This window comes from Centruroides vittatus, unplaced genomic scaffold (genome assembly GCF_030686945.1).
Source record: "Centruroides vittatus isolate TY-2023 unplaced genomic scaffold, ASM3068694v2 contig_1311, whole genome shotgun sequence".
NCBI classification, from domain to species: Eukaryota; Metazoa; Arthropoda; class Arachnida; order Scorpiones; family Buthidae; genus Centruroides; species Centruroides vittatus.
The window spans coordinates 152,480-175,485 of NW_027120834.1; the positions used below are offsets into that span (position 1 = coordinate 152,480).

Consider the following 23,006-nt stretch of genomic DNA (forward strand, 5'->3'; position numbering starts at 1 on the left):
AACCACGTGATGACAGTCGACAGAACATGGCGACGATGACTCGTGTGTCGCTACTCTGATATCTAGGTACTCTACTCACGCTCATGTTAATTAACCCGCCATTCTGTCGGCTTTGTTCGTAACTTCGAAAGTTCGTAAGTCGTATGTTCGTAAGTAGAGGACTGCCTGTATATACAAGGTATTCGCAAAGTTTTTCAAATGTTAATATTTCGATTTACACGAATATAAATTTATGTATTACGTATTATTATTATCATTAGAAACATACTTTCATAGTATTAAAAGTATTAAGCCTTTTACCTGTTTCAATTTTATAACCAGAATGACTCCAAATACTAAATCCGTTTGTGTTGTTTGTGGAAATTGGTTCTTTTTTAATATTTATCTGAAATAATAAAAGATTACGTTATATTATTAGACAGATTGATCTTTATAGAAAAACAAATGAAAAAATTATTTAAACTAAAGCATAAACATACACTTACTGAATAATTTTTTTTCAAAGAAAATTTTTGAATTCAAACAACGTGAATTCCGGCTTTTAGCAAAGATACTTATACAGTTTATCGGAACCTCCTGCCCAATTAAATAAATCTGATACTATATAAACTTGTAAATAATAGTTTATTAAAAATAGGACTGCAGTTTAAAAGTAGACTAATAAATTCTCACTTTCCTTAGTTTGTACGATGTTTGGCAGTCTTTGAACTTGACAACTCTATTAATAACAGAAAAAGTAAAATGTACACGGACAAGTCACTACTAATTTCAGGTGAAGAGCATATATATTCTAAATGAAATAAAAGAAAAATATAATGAAAAATTGCAGCCCGGCATTGTGACCATGCCACAATAAATATCTGCTCTTTGACTGTTTTTTCTTTTTTGCAATTAGAAAGAGTTTGAACTTCTCTTACTTTCGGGATTTGTAATGCATATAACAAGCGAAACTATGAAAATTGTGTCAGTTTGACCCTCTGCTTTTGGAATCCTCCACGTTATAAGACTTCTTTAACCCCAAAAGACGTTTAAAAATTTGAAGATTTTACTTGTGATTACAAATTACTATGTTTAAAAAATACAATTTATCTTTAATCTGAAAATTAAACTTTTGCCATTTTATAACAAGTAATAGTATAAACAAATTTTTAAATAAAATTTCCTAATACTACGTTCGCACACAATCCTCGACTAACTTCGATCTCGATTTACCTACAATCTGGATTGTGACTGTCGCTATTCAAACGTCGTGCCGTTCGCACAGGTAACTCGCTTGAGAATAACCCGGCTATTGCAAGCGATGATAAAACTGACATAACTACGCAGTAAGTCACGAACAGTGCTGTCGTTTCTAGGTAAAGGTCAATCAAGTGAATGGCTTTATTTAATTAATTTTTTATCTCCATATCAGATGTGAATTAATACTTCCGATAAAACGAAAAGTCCTAAGATATTTTAGTTATTAATATTTTTAAAAACAATGAATTAAGAATTGTTCTGATTATTATTTTACGATAATAGTACAGGGATCTGTGACGTAAAATCGTTCGTCTTATTTTTTTATCCGTGCGTGAGGTCGATTATGGTCAAGCTCGGAGAGTTTCCTGTTTAGGGTAATTTAGGGTAAAACGAAGACGCCGTTGGGGTAATTCCACTAGAAGCAAGTGGCAGCACTGGTCACGAACATAAACAAAACAAAATGGAAGCTAATAACGAAGATGCGTTACTGGTAGGCGTATATGCAGCAAAGTTAATAGACATCCGCAATCAAATGACTGTAAACAGAAATCGTTTAAGTCATTTGATCAACATACGTCGTCGTATGAAGAAAAGGAATCAAGACATTAAGATTTTGCTAAGTAATGTATTGCAGAATCGTGCCTCACCAAGTTGTTGGTCATATCCAAAAGGCAGCGACTGGTGGACAACTGTTGTAAAAGCATGGACGCCAGCAAAATGGAAGGAGAATTTCCGAGTTTCTCAAGAAACATTCCATTTTCTGTGTGAAAACCTTAAGGAAATGAACCGCCAAGATACAAACTACAGAAAATGCATTCCACTGGATAAGAGAATTGCGATAGCTCTATACACACTGTCTTCCACAGCGGAATTTCGAAGTATTGCAAACTTATTTGGAGTAGGCAAGACATCAGTTTTCGAAGTATTGCACGAGTTTTGCAACCTGCTGATCGAAAAGCTAGACTCAAAAATAATGTTTCCTGGAACGACAAAAGAGTTGTTAAAAAAAGCCGAAGAATTTGAGAATTTATGGCAATTTCCACAGTGTATCGGGGCAATTGATGGGACTCATATTAAAGTCAGTCCACCAAAGGAACATGCAGTTGATTACTATAACTACAAAAGCTTTTATAGTGTTGTACTGCTGGCAATATGTGATGCAAAATACAAGTTCACCTATGTCAATGTTGGTGCGAACCTGGGAGGAATAACGACTCCCATGTGTTTCAAAACAGTGGAATCTATCAAATGTTTAATGTGTTCACTTTGTATAGTGAACTCAGAAAAAGATATAATGGGGTTAATGTACCTCTACTTTTATTAGGTGACTCTGCATTTCCACTTATGCCTACCTTAATGAAGCCATTTCCTGACAGTGCTGATTTGCCCAATGAGAAAAAGCAATTCAACTACCATTTATCTCGAGCCAGAAGAGTGGTGGAAAATGAATTTGGTCGTCTAAAGGCACGATTCAGATTCATCAGCAGAAGATTAGAACTGAACCTAAATAATGTATCATTCCTAGTTCGGGCTTGTTGCATCCTACATAACATATGTGAAGAACTAAATGATAACATACATGATGATTGGCTAAATGAGCTGCAACATGAGACCACTGTTAATTCTGCTTCCACAGTAGTAGGGGAATATGATCAATCAGCACAAGAAATTAGAAATGCACTTGTCATGTACTTTAACAACTAAGATAAGACATTTACTTACACAAACCAAGAATGAATAATTCAGATTTTATTTCATATCAGATTGATCAATAATCAACACATTTTGTTTACTTGTTTTTATTTAAAAGAGCAGCAATTACATTGTTAAATTCTTTCTGTAAATTTAAACTCTGTCGAAAGAGATCATTTTGTTCTTTTAATAAATTTACAATTTGATTATCAACATCTTTTGTTTCTTCATGCTGCCTTTGAATAAGCTGTGAAAGTTCTGTAACGTGGCTAATTTTCTGTTTTTTATTCAATTGCCTGCTTTCTTCAAATCTCCTTGATGGAGCACTCTGTGAATCTGAGGTGCTTGCAGTAGGTGATGGTGTACTCGAACTTAGGTCTAGTAAATAAATGATAAAAGCATATTAAGTATAAAAAACAGGTTATAATGCTAGGTATATGGTCCTTAAATAAGCAAATAAGGTTGCACGGTTTAAAAAACCTAGCTAGCATCAAGTTCGACAATTCTGTACATTCGTGTCAATATCACAGCTTTTTAAATTTCTAATTAATTTTTTTTTACTATAATAGCTCTGACTTATGAGCTATAAAACAGTTAAACTGAATGTGCTAAAAGGCGGTAGCTTTTGAATAAGTTTTCAGGACCCAGACAACTTACCTAATACAACTAAATTTTCATCTTGTATGTTGAGTGTTTCAGTATAATTTATACTGGAATTTAAAATTGGCAGAGTTGATTCCTGCATCAGGCTTGTGTCATTGACAGGCAAACATCCCAATATTTGGTGAATTTTGTCAAAAAATTTCCACATGGAGGGTTGTCCACCACTAGGACCAACTGCAATTTTTTCTTTGCTAAATGAAAGATTAATTTAAGTAATTATGTAGTTTTAATATTTATCATAAAGTATTATAATTTACAGTAATGTGAAAAAATATTAAAATAATGAAATAATGTGCATTTCTGCATTACATTGAAGTTGTGCTAATTTTTTGGAACCACTGTATATTTATTAATAGTTATAGGCTACATAATTAAAGCTGCACACCTATCTAGATCTGGCTCAGTTCCAGAAACAAATAACGTAACCAGAGTATTGAATCTGACAAAAAGTCACTAATTTTCAAGCTGTAAATGTCGGTAATTACATATACAGTCAAACCTGTTTTTATGCGCTCTTTTTATGTGCGATTTTTATTTGTGCGGTATAGTTGGCGACTAGTCTCGTGCGATTTGTCATGTCTCACGTTAACTTATTATAGCTAAATAAACTTATTATAGCTAAATAAACTTATTATAGCATAAATGCACTTATTATAGTAATATTATTGCATGAATATGCGAAAAATGGAATAATTTACTTTTTAAGTCAACAAAACACCACCTGGACAAAAATATGTAAAACAGACGATAGACCAGACGATGCAGTCAAGTGCTGACATCTGTTGTCAATAAATTCTATTTCGTACGGTTTTGAGTTATTTTCTATGTGAGACTTTTTTTATGCGGTCCCTGTTGACCGCATAAAAAAATATTTTTTAATTGTGTTGCGAAAACTATTAATTACAGCCATTCATGAAGTTTTGTGAGATTTTTTTTAATGCGTTTTTTTTAATGCGGTCCCTATCCCCCGCATAAAAACAGGTTTGACTGTATATATATATTTCGAATTTTCTAATAAAATGAAATAAAAAATATTGCATCAAAACTAGAAATATTAATAAATATATGTGATTTTTTTCATATGAATATAATAATCGATTTTTGGTAAATTTTTAAAATAACAACATTGCCTGAGTGACCTTGACTGACCTATATTGACCTCGGTCACTCACAAAATGTGTTAACCGGAAATTGGTCATGCAAGGGTTAATGGCATTTTTAAAATTTTAATGTCTCAAAGTTAAATAGATTATGAAGTATAATACCATAATGATAATCATATCTTTATTCCACTTACCGATATTCTGCAGTCAAATTCTTTATTTTCGTTTGTATCTGCTCCCACGTTCTTGTATATTCATGCTCTCGTAGAGCTACAGCCATCGCCTGATATACCGTCCTATTTCTCTTGGCTTTGCGTAGGTCATCTACTTTCTCTTGCCATATATCTAATAGAGCGAAAATCTCGTCATCTCTCCAAACATCTTTTTTATTTCTTTGCCGATAGCCGGACACGTTTTCTGTAGCCATCTTGTATTTTCTTGCGCGCGTGGGATTGTGGGATCTCTCTTATAACTGGATCTAGTTTCAAGAACTCTCTCCAGTCAATCGCGATTGAACGTCGTTTCAGTCGAGATTGAAACGGTCGAGGATGTTCGCACTAAGGCATAGTCGCCGACCTTGGTCACAATCTAGATTGAAATGTTCGGTGCGAACGGGGTATAACAGACGATGCCACACAATATTGAAGTTTTTTGACGGGAAAGTTACGCAACTCGTTTCTGCATTTTTTTTTTATAAAATATAACTTCAGGTTTCTTGTTTTGTAATTATAAACTCTCGATCATCGTCAATCTGCAAAGGACTTGATGGAAAATGGGAAAGATCTCGAGTCGAGTTTTAATACTGCTTATACTACGTTCGCACAAAATCCTCGACTAACTTCGATCTCGATTTACCTACAATCTGGATTGTGACTGTCGCTATTCAAACGTCGTGCCGTTCGCACAGGTAACTCGCTTGAGAATAACCCGGCTATTGTAAGCGATGATAAAACTGGCATAACTACTCGGTAAGTCACAAACACCAACACACAAAATGGAAGTTTTGATTAGAAATAAATACTTTATCTTGCCATATATCTAATAATAGACAGATGTCATCGTCTCTCCAAACATCTTTTTTATTTCTTTGCCGATAGCCCGACACGTGTTCTGTAGCCATGTTGTATTTTCTCACGCGCGTGGGATTGTGGGATCTCTCTTATGACTGGATCTAGTTTCAAGAACTCTCTCCAGTCAGTCGCGATTGAACGTCGTTTCAGTCGAGATTGAAACGGTCGAGGGTGTTCGCACCAAGGCATAGTCGCTGACCTTGGTCACAATCTAGATTGAAATGCTCGGTGCGAACGGGGTATTAGGCCTGACAAGACTTAAAAGTCCCGAGCAAATTCTAACCTCACAAAGCTTAAATATCATTTATTCTACAAATATAATACATAAAACTCAAACTACGCATACCTGAAATATAAATTTACAGATAAAAAAGTAGATATGTTCAAAATATTATGTCGAATTAAGCATGAAATGAAGCAATATCAGCTACTATCAAATAGTAGCTAACGTGGAATGGGAAAGTATTGTATTAATCCGATTTTGAAAAAAAGTTTATCCCATCAAGAGAAGTAGCCAGATCTTTATATAATATGTAGAACTACACGTTTTGTTTGTAAATTAATTATATCTTATTTAAACTATACCTACTCTTTGTTTCAGGAAAATCCTTGGATTGTTTTGGGTCTAGGAAAAGCAAAAATCTCTTTACTAGGTTAAAAATTGAAAGCAGTTTTCTTCATGGGAAGAAAATACTTCTTTTGTGCAAGCTAAAGAAAAGATGTTTTCTCTCAAGACGGTGAATGATACAGCTGAAAAAGCTGTTCCGTAGCCAAAATGTCAAATTTCCTTGTAACGAGCCGAAATGACTTTTACTTCGAATCGAAAATAACATAGCTTTGTTTAAAGCTCCTGGGGCCATTATTTATATGAATATATAATTTAAAAATATATATTTTTCTATATTTTAGCATTTCAGTTGTGTTTATCGTCCTTAAAACAACACTGCGATCTTAAAGTAAAGTATTTATCACTCACCTCTAAGGGTTCCGATTTAATTGGTTTATAATACTTCTCATCTGTATTAAATTCTTTCTTGAAATTCTTTAAATCGACTTCAAATTTCTCTTCGTTTGGTTGAATTGTAAAATCCGAATATTCCGTTTCTAACTCTTGTTTTATCTTCATTTTCTCGATTTACGATATTCTTGTATGTCAAGAATCTGTATTGAATAAAAAGAATTAATTAATTAGTGTTGATTCGAAATTTTGAGCAAGCAATAAGGAAAGACGAGTAAACTCATTGCCATTGTTCCCGTTGTAGCAGTAAACAACAGGTGCACTTTCAGCGTTGACAGAAGAAACTAGAGTACACGTGTTTAGCACACGTGACACTTTGCGCTACAAAATCACTTGTTATATGACTAATAGTATTGTTCTGAAAACGCACCTATAAATGTTTATAGAAAGAAACTAAAAATAAAATATTTATTTAATCAAATTCTTAAAACCTAAAAATTTTAAAAATACATTTAATTCCCAATTTAAATTGGGAATTAATATTTATTTTTAATAACATCAAAATTAGAGTTGAAATATATACATATTTATAGAATGTTAATAAAAACATATTAAACTTTATGATAATAGAATTTTTGTTTACCCTTGACATTTGTAGGCTCATGGTTTGAGTGTTATTAGCCCCTATGTCGCTTTGCTCTTGACTAGGTAGCCTCCTAGTTTAATGTTAACTCTCTTATAATTAAAAGATAAAATTTAAAAAAATAAATAAATAAAAAGCAGGTAAATTTATAAAATAAATAAATAAAACTTCTGAAAAATGAAAATTAATATAAATTTGATTATCTTTTGGGCAAAACAACACTAAACTAATTGTTAATAGTTATGTGGAAAGAAATGACAGTTACAATTAATTTAAAATAGTAAAATTAACGCAGAAATTTCAATGCATAATTAGTATTTCGTGAGGACCCAGAGTTCATAATTTACTTTTAACAACAGTTTGTTATATTTGTCTGATATTTTCCCCTATTTTTTAAAACGAAATTAAAGGTAAAACTTCCTTTTCTGTTAATATACGCCAACGCTCTTTAACCCATTCATCCTTGTGTGAGAAGGGCTTGAAAATATTTTTAGGAAAAACTTTGCTATGAAATTTACAATTTACCGTACATTGTTCTCCAAATCTGGAAATAATATCACACGCGTTTTAAAGAAGTTCAGAAAAAGATTGTCAGTGACCTCAATCCCGGCGTCGAATACTCTGCCTCCAGTGTCCCCTGTCGACCACTAGTTTCTTTTCGCCCTGTAGATTTACTGGCCACCCACAAGGGGCGTTGCGCCAACTTTGGCAATCGCTGCGTTAAACAGTCCAACTTCCGACAACTTCCGAAATCTTGTTTCGACAGTTCTAATTGAAAGAGTTCAGCGCTTAAAAAATGAAGTCACCCTCACACTGGACAGTACCCTGGAGTCGGCAACCCGTTGACGACTCTGTCCTGAGTCTGAAGCCAGGTGTCTGACGTACCGCCGTTGACGTCATACAGCTCGAGCTCCTAGACATAAAATTTATTTATTTTGCATAAAGCCGTGCAGTAGGATACCACATATTTAACGATTTATTCAAGTTTTTTTCGTTGCATTCTCAATAAAGTAATGTTTTTTGAATGATTTTTTTTGCTTTATTTCAATTAGCTACCGATTTTATGGTCCCCCATCGCGTATCAAAACGTTAAACTGCAATTCCGGTTCGTTTATTACATTTATTACCGCTAAATCGTTCCCCACATGTTTACAGAGCTATAAATAACTGTAACACACGTTCAGATGGTCATTCAAAGATACTAGCTGAGACAGGAACGATTTTGTCATTGTAGTGGGCGCTAAGCGACGCGACGATTTTGTCATTGTAGTGGGCGCTAAGCGACGCGTGACGCGCGCGTCACGTGTCAAACTTTTTGTACGTAATAATAATACGGCTGAATCCGCCCCCACTGTTTACAGAACTATTAATCACTCTAACTCGACCAATTAGAGAGTAAAAGGCGTTTAAACAAGATATTTAAACTATTTGTAAATTCTAAAAATATGCTATTTTTTTGAACAACAATTAAAAAAATTTAAAGCCAATTAACGACAAGAATATCTCCCATTGACTTACTATAGGAAGGTACAGTTTCCCAGAATATTTTTGATTACAGATGAACTCTTTTGTCGGTGTACAGTCAAACAACCTAAACAAAAGCCAATCCAAGAAATTATATTGCGAACATTTATTAAACCTTAAATTATTGAAAATAATAAAAAATAAGTATCGCTTATCGCACCAGGGAGCCGACGCCGTGACAGCACTGTAATTTAAGACTCCCATGTGACAAATCACAACTTTGAACCTAAACATCTCCGGTTCTACTGCAGCTAGAATGACGCGGTTTATTTTGTTAGACACAGAAACACTTCTACTTTGTAACCAGTATGTTAAACAATACAATTTTTTAAATTAATTTTTTTAATTGAAAATACGCTAATTTTTTGTCTTTTTAAAAATTTTTTCTCATCAATTATAAAAACAAATACGATAATCAGAGAGACAGAAGTGTTTATAGACAAAAGAAAAAACAGCGCGTCTATAGAGCAAAATTCAAGAGAAATATGGCAATTTTAAATTATTTTACAAAAAATCCGAGCCTCAGAACTTGTCTTTTTTCTCCTTTCTTTTCGAAAATCTGGGAGACGACTGGTTAAATATTATAAAATGGAAAAGCCATGACGCGTTTCTATCAGCTGAGGGTAATGGAGGGCCACACGTGGAATCAAAAAAAATGGCTAGTCCATCACCCATCCATTTCGATCATTACTAAAACTTGCGTTTTTCGGGATGCGGTAAACAGATTCTCGCGAAGTCCAGAACTATTTTTTAAACACTAACAATATTCATTCATGAACAATCACTACAAGGTACGGTACAATCAGCTACACGTGCTCTAGCTGCAATCATTCCACAAAAACTGGTATCCCAGAATCCAACGGGAATAATAGAGTTCTCATGTACAGTACTGTACAAGGCTATGCGAAACATCTCTACAGGAGTTGCGCCATCTGTCGAATTTCTGATGAATTACTGGTCGCCGCACAACCAATAACGGTTTGTCTGGTAGTCACGTGAGAAAATAATATCACGTGGTGTTTTAATGGCAGAAAGAACGATAAGGTTAAGTGCAGCGCCGGATCCAACAGGTGCGAGGCCCGATTGAATATGTATTTTGCGGGGCCCCTCAAACTTTAAATAACAAAATTAATTAACAGCTAATTTACATATTGAAATATGTTGTTTTATTTTTAATAATAATATACCTAGATATTTATTTTTGTAACATGTACTATTTTTAAATATATAAATTTTGATGTGATGCGGGGCCCCTTTAAGCGCGGGGCCCGATTGGCACCAATCGCTCCAATCGCCTCAAATCCGGCCCTGGTTAAGTGAGACGACTGAAATTAGAATGAAGAAAAGATAATAAATTTAACACAAATTTTACAAAATTATGACGTATAATTTAATTCAGAGTAAAACCCAAATGCATATTAGTCGAAATAGTATTCTTTATCGACAGATCTTGATCGAAGGATGAGCATAGTTTGCACACCAGTTCTTTCCCGATCCAAGAAAATATCTCTCATCCACAATCTTCTAGTTAAATAACGCGAGTCGTACAAAACAAAATTTGAAACACGTGGATAACGGCAGTGTCGGTATCGTTCGCCATATTGGATACTGCACGCAGGTGCCGAAATGAAAATAGGGTGTTTGTGCAGCCGCGCCGCATGTGTGCATCTGGCTTTACTGGTAACCAGTGCTACCGTTTCTAGGGTAATTACCCTTTTCTAGGGTAATTTCAACTTCTCAGAGTACTGTTTAGGGTAGCCTTATATTACTGAATTATGTAATATAATAAATGTTTTGCGTTTCTTAATGCTGTGTTTGTATTCCTTTCTTAAACGTTTAAACGTTAACAGTAATATTAAAAATACACACGTCCTTTTTTACATAATCTCTTTTAAAAGAATAATTTTCTAGAAAAGATTTAAGGGTGCTACAACAACAATAAATTATAAGATTTTACTGTTCTCTAGGATTAGTTGTCGCTTAACGCGTTCAGAAGTCTTTCATACCGACTTTATTCGACTCGAAGTAGTAGGAAAAATTTCCAACTTTAAAGTTTTGTTTTTAAGATCACGTTTGTAAAAAAATAATAACTAAACCTTTTTAGATATCAAGCACAAATCGTTTACCAAGCAAACATTTTCGTTACATTTAGGCATTAATAATCCAGCCAAGTATCTAAAAATGTTAGGTTACTCGTTATTTAAAGTATTGTTATATAACTTTTAATTTTAAAATTAAAAGGATTAGTTATATAAAATACATATGTTTTTAACAAGTTAACCTCGAAAAATAAATCGTCGTTGTCCAATCTTAAATCGTGAATTTTGTTATAAAAAGTTACGGTGTTACGGAAGCGTAACTAAGCAAAGCTGGTTGTCTCCAGGAAGTAGTCACGTGTTAGCTGGTTTGTACAGTCGGAAGGGAAGCGCGCTGTCGGACGCAACGACGGGTGTTTGTAATAATAGTTTAACGTACAACTCAACGTGGCGTGCTCCATGGCTCAGATAATTCCGTTTTTGTGGTTTTATGAATGACAATTTACAAGTTGTGAAAACGCACGTCAATATATATACCCACACGGTGATGTAAGTGTCGTCTCGAGTTTTTTCGCAGCTACTTTGAATGCTATTGGAACCCATCTTTTAAATTTTCTCTCTAAAACGCATATTTTAAAATTATAGATCCCGCCATCACGATACTCGATATTACGTGTGTCTTTTTTTCTCATCGTCGTTCGCAAATGTCTACAAGCAGCGGGCCAGAGCAGCGACCGCTATTAATTAATGTACTCACCGTTTGGTGTCTTTGCTCTATCACGTGACGCCTGCAAGGTATAGTGCAAACAGAACGAATTCTTCCGCAACAAGAAAAAGTCCGGAAACGCGTCAGAGCTGTTGTCACGTGAGCGACTGACGTAGAAGCCAGGTCACGTGACACGCTGTGTGCGTGGCCGCCCGCCAACGTGCAGCTCTAGGACGAAAACAAGCTTAACGATGGTAGTGCAGAGGCGGTAAGTAGTCCTATCATTCTTTTGTTTATCGCGTTTTTTAAATGAGTTTACCATCGTATATTCGATGTGTTTTGAACATGTCTAGCATGTATGTCTCTATTGTAAATATAATAATTCGATTTAACTTAAATGATGAGTAACGCTTTGATAATCGGCTAAGGCAGGAAATGCCAATACTTGACGTGATAACACTTACAAGCACGTGTTGAATAACGCTGGCCTCGGTTCTAGCTAGACACATTTGATTATCGTACGTCACGTGAGTTTCGTAGCTACAAACTATGACATGAGTTGGTTACGTGCTACCTCTGTACTTCTATTAACTTTGAGTGTGCACACTTTTACTGCTACAACGCGAACAAAAACACTGAGTTTACTTACCTGTCTTTGTTTGGGCTCTTTCATACTATGACCGACTGGTCCTATTCCACGAGCGTCTAGAACACTGCTCGAAATTATGCCGATACGGCGAACAGCGCCAATCGCGGATAGTCGGTAGACAAACAGGTTGTTCCACGTAGACAGATTTGTAAAAGTTAAATATTTGTAATCGGGTCGGAGAGTCGGTTACAGTGTGAAATAAGCCTTACTCGCCGTAAAATTCGAGTGAATTTATAGTAAATTTTTGTTAATTGATATCGATTGATGATACTCTCTCTATTCAAGTAAAACAGGTAAGTGTTTCCTATTATATACATTTTATTTATTTATTTATTTATCTGTTCAGACAAATATAAATTCATACTGGACTATTTTAAAACCTATTGAAAACAGATTGTTGACATAGGAAAATATTCTAAACTGAGGAAATGACGATAAGAGTAGAGCCAGAAAGAAATATTCAGAATTCACATTCAGTGGCGGTAATGAAAAGTTTAAAGTTGTTTTAAAAAATTGCACACGGATAAACAAAGAAAAAAAAACTATTGTACAAGAATTAAATCAGAATATAAAAATTTTCAGGCGAGTAAAATGTACTTTTGTATACTATTCTTGTGTTGCTTTAAAAGCGTCATTTGCAAACATTTTACGTTTACATTACTGCTTCCAAAATTTTAAAATAAAGTTTGTTTACTTAAATTCATGACTACGAGGGAAAATGTTATGATTTCGATGAAAGAACAGTCAGCCGAACACGAAAGGATCCATCATGTTTATATATAAAATCTGTCAAACAGACGTTTATGAGAGAGTTTGCTCCAGGATCTTTTGTTATGTGATTAGATTTAGATTTATTTTATTTTATTTACTACTTATTAATTATCATTCGCAGCACTTACCTGACTTCACTTCTGATATTAACCAACCTGTAGACTGCTGTTAAAGACCGTGTGTTCGTTCGTGTCTTTCCTTAATCTCAGAAAAGAGTTAAGTAGGTAAAAATCGGAAACTTATTTACCGGAGGATCGATTAACCGTAGTCACGTGATTTTTTAAATTAAAAATTGAAGCCAATATAAACTATTTTTAACCTTGAATTGCTATGAATAATTATAAATAATACAACTGAGTTGATTACCCTAATGGAATCGTTGAAACAGACAAATAAACATGGCAAATTTGAATTATGGAGATCCCACGATAAGTGTTGACTTCAGACATTTTTATAACAGCAAATGAAAACAAAAAGATCACGAAAGCGATCTTCCTGTTTTGATTACTGTTATCAAAAATATAAGACGACAAATCGGTGTTTTCGATGTAATAAATACATTTTTGGTGAGCATTCACATGCTTCACATAGTCATGTATAGTACATTTAGAAAGTACAATAGAATTAGAAAGTTAACACTATATAAACGTATTCATTTTTTACCTATTAAAACTGTGAGGAGGGGAAGCGTTGACCTGTAGTGGACGTCCATTTATTTAATTAAATTTTACACGGTTTATGCATTTTATTATATTTATTTCAAAATTTCTTGTATATTCTGTTTCTACTTAGTTTATTGTATTTATTATTCGTAAAGTGATAAAGGTTTAATAGGAGGAGATTTATTGGATGTTCAAACAACGAGGAAAATTACGGTAACTTGGACATACTGAGAATATGGGGGAGGGAGAATAAAAATTTCAATAAAAATAAGGACGTAATTTATAGACAGCCCCAAAATATTAAATTCATTGTAAGCCAGAGCTGAACTTATTTTAATTACAAGTAACAGAAAAATACAATTACAGGTAAATAGTTAATGAGGACGAGTCGAATTGGGATATTTTGAGTTTTATATCATATGAATGGAATGGGAGTATAATTTACAAAGAATTTATTCAAATTTTTGGTTTTTTGGAAGCTTTTGAGTGAAGAAATGTGATTTTAACACAGAAAGAATTCAATATTTTATAACTAGAGAGGGTGAGATGATGTATTCTGAGGTATAATAACCTATAAACTATCATTTTAATGTATTCATTTGGTATTAAAATGCAACAGATTTTCATTAACTGAACGAATTCTAATCATAAAACAATTAAAAGTAATGCAGATAAAATATTATTTTGAAGGAATTTATTGATTTAACAGAATTTTATGTTTCAGTTTAAATATTTTTTCTATTTATTCTTCTGTAAGATCTGACTTGTGTGACAATGTAACAATTTCTCTATTGTTTCAGATAAATATTTATGAAAATTTAATGTCAAGAAATAACACAAACGGTTGTAATATTTGCAGTAATTCTGGTTTTAATAGTAAATAGGAAAGAGGCTTCATACTTTTAATACTATAAAAATACGTTTCTAGTGATTAGAAGAAGAGTTAACACTTCTTCACGCGTCGAATATAAATTATAAATCGCACACCCGCGGTCAATCCGGCACCAATTTAAAATATTAATTAATTAAAATTTATCGTCGAAAAACGGATATTTATACTTTAATCCAGTTTTTCAATATGTTTGTAGTCGCATTCAGTCAAAATATTTAAATTCCATTATAATTTTTTAATACTAGAAGGTAATTAGTAGGCCTATATATTACAAGATGTCATGTTTCATCTTCGCTCCCGTCGAAGTTTATTGTCCTAGATACGCGCTAAGATTTGTTTTTAATTTTATTGGTGCTTAGGCTATGTTTATGAAATAATTGACAGATACGGTCAATTATTTTATAAACATATTTATTATTTTAATTTTTATAAATTACTAGCTGACCCGGCCACGCGTTGCTGTGGCTCAAAATGTATCTATTATAAATGTATAACACTTCCCCCGTGGGGGGAATTTCAAAAAATCCCTTTTTAGTGTACATTCTCTTGACGTACCCTATTAAAACGCAATCAAAAACGCATCTAAAATAGTATAATAAAAGCAGAGTTCTTCACAGTAAGCCTTAATCCCGTCACTTTTCCCGCTGGGGAATATCGAAAAATCCCTTTTTAGTGTATATTCTGTTGATGTAACCTATTAAAACGCAATTAAAAACGCAAAAAACCGCATGTAAAATACTATAATAAAAGCCGAGTTCTTCACAGTAAGCCTTAATCCCGTCACTTTTCCCGCTGGGGAATATCGAAAAATCCCTTTTTAGTGTATATTCTGTTGACGTAACCTATTAAAACGCAATTAAAAACGCAAAAAACCGCATGTAAAATAGTATAATAAAAGCCGAGTTCTTCACAGTAAGCCTTAATCTCGTCCATCTCCCCCCACTGGGGGGAATTTCGACACGTATATTATATAAAAACACGTGCGTATTCGAATGCAACGTTGTGTCAAAATTTCAAAGGAATCGGTAGGAACAAACGAACGTTATATTATATTTATATAGATAGATAGAAAAATGATCTGCTTCATCCATTCTCACAGAAAAGCATAATGCCTGACAGAAAAGCAAACTTAGGTCGTCGGAAGTTAGCGCCATCTGTTGGACATAAAAGCCTTAATCCATATATAAATATATTTTTGAAAGGGGGGAAATGGTGTAGGGGTATGAAAAATAGATAGTAGCCGATTCTCAGACCTACTGAATATGCATATAAAATTTGGTAAGAATCGGTAAAGCCGTTTCGGAGGAGTACGGTAACTAACATTGTGACACGAGAATTTTATATATAAGATTTAAATTGAGGCAACGCGATGCGCTCCGAATCGATTAACCCCTTCCGCTGCGCTTTTTTTTTAAATTTTTTGAATTAATTATGTTTAATTACATTAAAAATATTAAAAACGAAAAAAAAACGAAAGAAATGTGTTAATTTTGAAGAAAACACTTCAAAGTACAATTTCCTTTTTCTCGCCTTAGCGCGAAACTTGACACTGATGAGTCATTGTTTACACAGCTGGATGACCTTGAGAACAGCTGGTGTCGTGTTTCGCGGGACATTCTCATGAAACTCTCGGGAGGAGAAGGGTAAAAAGTAGGGTGAATACTAGATGGCGGGATATTTCAAAACTTTTTTTTTAAATTACGATTTTAATTGAAATTTCCGACCCCCCCGACTTAATTAAACGTAATTATAAAAAAATCTATTAATTAAAAAAATTAAAAAACTATCGGATGTTGTTTTTTACATCAGAAAATAGCTTTAAATAACTTTACCGAAGTAAAATCGGTGCGCTAGAAGTTTAGAAGGATAAATAAAGTTCTATAAAAAAATCCCATAAAAAAACAATTAAGCGTTAATTGCCCATCATTAAGGGTTAATTAAAATCGCAATAAAATTTTTTCGCGCGGGAAAAAATTTTTCAAAAAATTTGGGGACTGAAAATACATCCGAAAGTCCAAAAAAACATTTTTTTTTTCGCCGATTTTTTTTCTCCGAGGGTCTAAAACACCATTTTCTGTGTAACGCTATGTAAACCGATCGAACTCAGTTCGATTGCGGGTACCGTCGCGTGGCGGGACTCGATTCATTTATTTCTTTATTTCAGACGTTAATAGAGAGTATTATTTTAATGTAATTTTAGACATGTTTGTTTATTACGATTAATAAATCTATATAAATATAATATGTATTATTTAAAAAATAAAAAAATAAACGCAACAAAAATGTAATATGAAAAAATATGTTTATACAATAATAAAATGTTATATATCTCTTCTACTCTTAATGCAAGATTTATATAAATAATAATTAAGATAAACAGCATAAATTGGTAATACAAAAACATTATATTATATATTATTCGTTTATACATACTACATTATACAATGCTAAAACTTTATGTACATCTTCTATTGCAAGAATTACAACATTGTGTGTGTAAAAGGTCCAAAAGATCCTATATGCTAAATCCGTGAAAGCAACCCCTTATACTTACACACAGAAAATAAAAGAAATATAGAAAAATAGGTAATATAAAAAATGAATACCTATATATAGTGTTAACTTTCTAATTCTATTGTACTTTCTAAACTTTCTATACATGACAATGTGGAGTATGTGAATGCTCACCAAAAATGTATTTATTACATCGAAAACACCGATTTGTCGTCTTATATTTTTCATAACAACAATCAAAACAGGAAGATCGCTTTCGTAATCTTCCTGTTTTCATTGCTGTTATATCTATATTTATGCTTTAACTATTCTTCTAATCACTACAAACATGTTTCTATAGTATTAAAAGTATGAAGCCTCTTACTTATTTTACTATTAAAACCAGAATTACTCCAAATATTACAATCGTTTCTATTATTTACTGAAACTGAACTTATATAAGTATTTATCTGAACCATAGAAAAATCGTCACATTGTCACACAAGTCAGATTTTTTACTTCATAAAAATGATAGTTTATAAGTTGTTATAAGAATACATCATCTAACTTTCTCTAGTTATAAAATATTGAATTCTTTCTGTGTTAAAATCACATTTCTTCACTCAACAGCTTCCAATAAACCAAAAATTTGAATAAATTCTTTGTAAATTATACTCCTATTCCATTCGTATGATATAAAACTCAAAATATCCATTTCGACTCGTCCTTATTAACTATTTAATTGTATTTTTCTGTTACTTGTAATTAAAATAAGTTCAACTCTGGCTTATAATAAATGGGGGAAACGTAATTCATAAATTACGTCCGCATTTTTATTGAAATTTTTATTCTTTCTCTTCCCCATAGTCTCAGCATGTCCAAGTTTCCGTAATTTTCCTTGTTGTTTGGACATCCAATAAATCTCTCCCTATTAAACCTTTATCATTTTCCGAATAATAAATACATTACGTAGAAACAAAACATACGAAAAATTTTGAAATAAACATAATATAATGTATAAATTGTAAAAAATTTAATTAAATAAATGGACGTCCATTAAAAACGAAGACCTCTCCTCTCCACAGTTCCCGAAGAAAAATGTCTGATTCAAATATGACCTCTTTTTTTTAAAGTATTCCATTAGGGTAATCAACTCAATTGTATTATTTATAATTATTCATAGCAATCCAGGTTTAAAAATCGTTTATATTGGCTGCAATTTTTAATTATATTTTAATTTAAAAAATTAGGTGACTACGGTTAATCGTTCCTCCGGTAAATAAGTTTTCGATTTTCACCTACATAGCTCTGTTCTGAGATTAAGGAAGGACACGAACACACGGTTTATAACAGCAGTTTACAGGTCTGAAATTTGAAAATTTCAGCTCCGTTAACATCAGAAGTGAAGTCAGGTAACTGCTACGAATGATAATTAATAAGTAGTAAAGAAAATAAAATAAATCCAAATCTAATGACATAATAAAAGATAATGGAGCCAACTCTCTCACTAACTGATCTGTTTGACAGATTTTATATATAGATCCTTTCGGGTTCGGCTGACTTTTCTTTCGTCAAAATCGTAACATTTTCCCCCTCAGTCATGCATTTAAATAGACAAAGTTCATTTTAAAATTTTGGAAGCAGTAATGTAAACATAGAAAGTTTGCAAATGACGCTTTTAAAGAAACTGTAGAGTCTTATACGAAAGTACTGTACATTTCACTCACCTGTGTATGTTTATGGTCTGAAGGTTCAGATATAATTCTTCTACAGAACTTTTTGTTAACGTATTTAATTCTTTCTTGCAATTCTTTAAAAGTTCAAACTTCTCACCACCTCGGTTAAATGAAAATTCTGAATATTCATTTCCTCTCTCTCTACTTTTATCTTCATTTTCTTAATTTATGTCTAATTATGTAATATTCTCATATGTCAACAATCTGTTTTCAATGAAAGGCTTTAACACAATCGAGTTGGAGTTTAAATAAATAAATAAAATCCGTATAATAGGAAAGGCGTACCTCTTCTCGTTAGAGTGTCGTCAATCAATATCAATTAATATCTACAAAAAATTTAATAGAATTTTTGAATGAGTAAGATCTATTCACACTATGACAGACTGCTCTGGGCCCTTAGTCTCGAGTTTTTCGTGTTACAACTCCCAACGTGTTGAGGGTGTTAAACTCACCATGTGAGTTGCTACTCACGTTGAGTCGCGCATGTGAGTTCGCTACACGAAAGTGAAAATGGCTGACAGATACGCAATTCTTAACGCTATCGCAGAGTTAGAAAGAGCCGAAAGACGTTGTTTGAAAAGGCAACGAATTTTTCGACCACGAGTAGATGCCTTTGATCTTCATGAAGAACATTTTAGAAGATTATTTAGGCTTTCCAAGGATGTGGCATCAAATTTACACTTCGACCGACACTGAAAGAACAGACTAGAAGATCGGCATTAAGTGTTCAAACTAGAGTAAGTTTAAATTATTATAATACAATACAGATATATGAATGTGCTAAATAATCAATTATTAAGTTTAAATGATATTACAATATACATATTTAAAATATCTTCCTCTAGTAATAATTGCATACATTGTGTGTCACTATAAATTGTAAACATTGTTAATTTTAGTAAGAGAATTAAATCTTTTAGAATTAAAATCTTAATGTAATCTTTAAATTTATATTGAGTATTGTGTAGTAGTATTTTTCATTTTGAATGAATTATTGCTAGCATTTATAAGTAAGTTTGATTCTGTTTTATTTATCATGTATTTTATTACTGTTCATTAGGTTTTGGCAGCTGTAAGATTTTTTGCCTGTGGTTCCTACCAGTTAGGAATAGGCCAAGATTTTACTTTACGTATTAGCCAGAAGTCAGTAAGTCGAGCTATTAGAAGTGTTTCAGTAGCTATAAAAGATAATTTATTAAAGGATTGGGTTATAATGCCATTCAATATACAAGATCATGCACAATTGAAACAGCAGTAAGTGAATTAACAATATTGTGGCATTCTTAATAATAATAATAATAAATTGTACATTCTTCATTTTAGATTTTATGAAAAATACTCTTTCCCTGGTGTAATAGGGGCAATTGATTGTTGTCATGTAGCAATCGTATCACCACCTGTAGAGGATATCAATTATCCAGAACATATATATGTTAATAGAAAAGGATATCACTCTCTTAATGTTCAATTGGTAAATATTGCATTACTTATCTATCAAAATATATCTAGCAATTAAAAAGTTACTTTTGATATTTATTGTATTTTTATATTGAATTAATAATTCATTGCTGAAAATGAATTATGATATGAGCATATGCAATAAGGAATCAACCAACATTTTTTATTTTGATTCAGAATATCACAAAATATCATCTTACAAGAAAATGTTGGTTGATTTCTTATTGCATTTGTGGATCCAATATTGGTATGCATTTAATTTTATGATACACTAACAACATTTATATAGAATTAATACATAATTTCATTCAATACACTTTTTTTCAGATATGTGATGCAAACATGTACATAATGAATGTAAATGCTCGTTTTTCTGGTAGTGTCCATGATGCATTTATATGGAAAAATTCTAATGTTAGAAAAGCCTTTCAGAGATGGCATAACTACAACAGAAATGCGCATACTTGGCTTTTAGGTAATGATAAATTAAATATATTATTATAGTTGTTAACAGTAAGTCTCTGTTTAAATTTCCAGATACTTTATAAATAGTTTATAGGCAGTATTTACAAATCATAATTAGCTTATCAAATTATGTATTGTATTTTCTAGGTGACAGTGGATACCCTTTGGAGCCGTGGTTGTTGACTACACTTCGTACAACCGATACTCGAGCTGAAGTAAAATATAATAATTGTCTCACTGCAGCTCGAAGTATAATAGAACAATGTAATGGACTCTTGAAAAATAGATGGAGATGTTTGTTGAAACATAGGGTCTTACACTATCATCCAGAGACAGCATCAAATGATTGTGCTTCACAACATTTGCATTAAAAATAATATTGCTCTGGAGGATGATGATGTATTGCAACCAGAAGACCAGTTACAGCAGATCATACCATCAACAGAGTTTGAAAATACATCAAATGATATACTTCTTAATGAAACTAGAAGGATTCAACAACAACTAATAAGCTTGTGTTTTTCATAAAAATAATTTTAATGATATATATATATATATATATCTATATATATATATATATCATTAAAAAATCGTTTGTATATTGTATATACTAATAAATTGTGTGTGTGTGTGTGTATATATATATATATATATGTCTGTCAACAGCCTGCCTTTTTCAAGAATATTCAGATATAAAGAACAGAAAAATCAGTATTTGAAAAACAAATTTAATTTGAAAATAAATCAATTATTATTCTAAACATATACGGTACATAAAAATAATATATTTTCTCAAATATTATACATTATTTTGGGATAATATATCAGCAATAGTAGTTAATACTGTTGCAATTTTTTTAAGTGAGTCTCTGTTTTCTTGAGATATGGAAAGTTCTTTCTCCCTCAACTCCAGTTCTTGTTTCTTTCATTTATTCATCTAGAACAGGAAAAATTAAATTAATCTGTTCTTTTCTTTGCTTCAGTTAATTCTTGTTCAGCAGAAATATGTTTTCTTTTTCTTCCTTTTACTATAAAACATAAATTCACATGAAAAACTTACTATAGATATAAAATTACTATAAAATTAATTTTTTTTCACTAAATCTTCTAACTTTGTATATTAAATTAATATGACTTAATACTATGCAGTTCATTTATAACAGATTCTATAAATTCAGTTCTTGTAATTAATGCTACAGGTGCTTTAATGAAGTAATTTGAAAAATTTACTTACACTGATTCACTCCTTTTGATATATCTGTATATTCACAATCTGTTAGATAAATTGAAAACATTTGAAAACCATTACAAATTTTTGTGTTATAACTATTTTGTATATGAGATTATTTATTTTGATGCATACTAACCCTTTTCAGAATCAGAAATAGAATTTATTCCTGTCACAGTGATATTTTCAGTTTCTGGCAGTGCTGTAGATTCTTATTATTATAATAAATTACATTTTTAAAACATAAAAAGAGATGATAGTAGTACTGATAGAAATTTCAAAACTTATTATTAATACTGTCCATTATATACAGAAAAATGATAAAGTATAACATTTTAAATTTAAAGATTATTATTCACCTGAGTCTGCAATAAGGTTGAAAATTCTTCAACTTCAGATTCCACAGAGTTTTGCTGGCCCAAAACCACTGTATCTCCCATTATAGAAATAATTCTTTCTTGTAAAGAAGATAATTTTTCATGCAATTCTCTACCACCCCCAGTCTTTTCTCTGCTGTTTTTTATTCTTGATGCCTTCTCTTTGGCATTTGTCTTCATGTCAAGCCAGCACTAATAAAAAAGTTTTATTTGATAAAATTATACAGCAAATTTTTCCAAAAATAAAAAGAAGTATAATTCATAGAAAAAGAGAATGAATTAAAATGGTAGTAAATTATATGTATAAATTATTAAGAGCATAGACACTATAGTAAGATTATTAATCAGAAGTGTTAAGTTCGTTGAACAATTTAAGAAACAGATCAAGGAAGAAAACTGAAGAAAGGATTAAATTAAAATACTTACTTTTTTCCATTCCACAACGGATTTTTTTGCTCCAAAGCACGCATTTAATTTTTCAACTAATTCTTTCCACATATCTGTTTTTTTTCTAGTAAACTCATTGTCAAATTTTCCAGAGTTCATTTTCCTGTTGTTTTCAATGTATGTGACTAATATCTCTTTCTGTTCGTCACTGATTTTTTTAAATAAAGCATAGGAGCTCTCCATTTTCTTTGTGG

General features: G+C 32.1%; 3 protein-coding genes, 1 long non-coding RNA gene and 1 pseudogene across 5 annotated transcripts in view; 3 read left to right on the forward strand and 2 right to left on the reverse strand.

Annotated features, from left to right (window-relative positions):
* The window catches only part of LOC136990292 (uncharacterized), a 232,653-nt gene that overhangs the window by 142,750 nt on the left and 66,897 nt on the right, over positions 1-23,006 (reverse strand). The window lies entirely within an intron of this gene.
* The window catches only part of LOC136990212 (PR domain zinc finger protein 5-like), a 55,201-nt gene that overhangs the window by 17,251 nt on the left and 14,944 nt on the right, over positions 1-23,006 (forward strand). The gene's annotated exons all lie outside the window — the stretch shown is intronic.
* The window catches only part of LOC136990230 (zinc finger protein 85-like), a 65,929-nt gene that overhangs the window by 5,904 nt on the left and 37,019 nt on the right, over positions 1-23,006 (reverse strand). The window contains exons 1-3 of one of the 2 annotated variants that reach the window (XM_067288627.1): positions 12,284-12,343; positions 6,744-6,928; positions 301-385 (exon numbers count right to left, since the gene is read on the reverse strand). In XM_067288627.1, the coding sequence (XP_067144728.1) occupies positions 301-385; positions 6,744-6,893 (235 nt within the window). In that variant the 5' untranslated portion in view covers positions 6,894-6,928; positions 12,284-12,343. Of the gene's footprint in view, positions 1-300; positions 386-6,743; positions 6,929-12,283; positions 12,344-23,006 lie in introns of those variants that run through there. The other variant, XM_067288619.1, reaches the window with a different exon arrangement.
* Positions 1,699-2,944, forward strand: LOC136990307 (uncharacterized; annotated as a pseudogene).
* On the forward strand, positions 19,148-21,470 carry LOC136990314 (putative nuclease HARBI1). Its single transcript, XM_067288709.1, has 6 exons — positions 19,148-19,574; positions 19,898-20,091; positions 20,161-20,308; positions 20,623-20,770; positions 20,908-21,352; positions 21,427-21,470. The coding sequence occupies exons 2-5, from the start codon at positions 20,051-20,053 to the stop codon at positions 21,129-21,131; spliced, it is 561 nt and encodes a 186-aa protein (XP_067144810.1). The 5' UTR covers positions 19,148-19,574; positions 19,898-20,050; the 3' UTR covers positions 21,132-21,352; positions 21,427-21,470.

Bases quoted from the DNA above. Each gene is read 5' to 3' on its own strand.
- LOC136990314 (XM_067288709.1), top strand. From the start codon at position 20,051: ATGCCATTCAATATACAAGATCATGCACAATTGAAACAGCA. The intron at 20,092-20,160 runs GTAAGTGAATTA...TCTTCATTTTAG, and splicing joins CATGCACAATTGAAACAGCA to ATTTTATGAAAAATACTCTT. The intron at 20,309-20,622 runs GTAAATATTGCA...ACTTTTTTTCAG, and splicing joins ACTCTCTTAATGTTCAATTG to ATATGTGATGCAAACATGTA.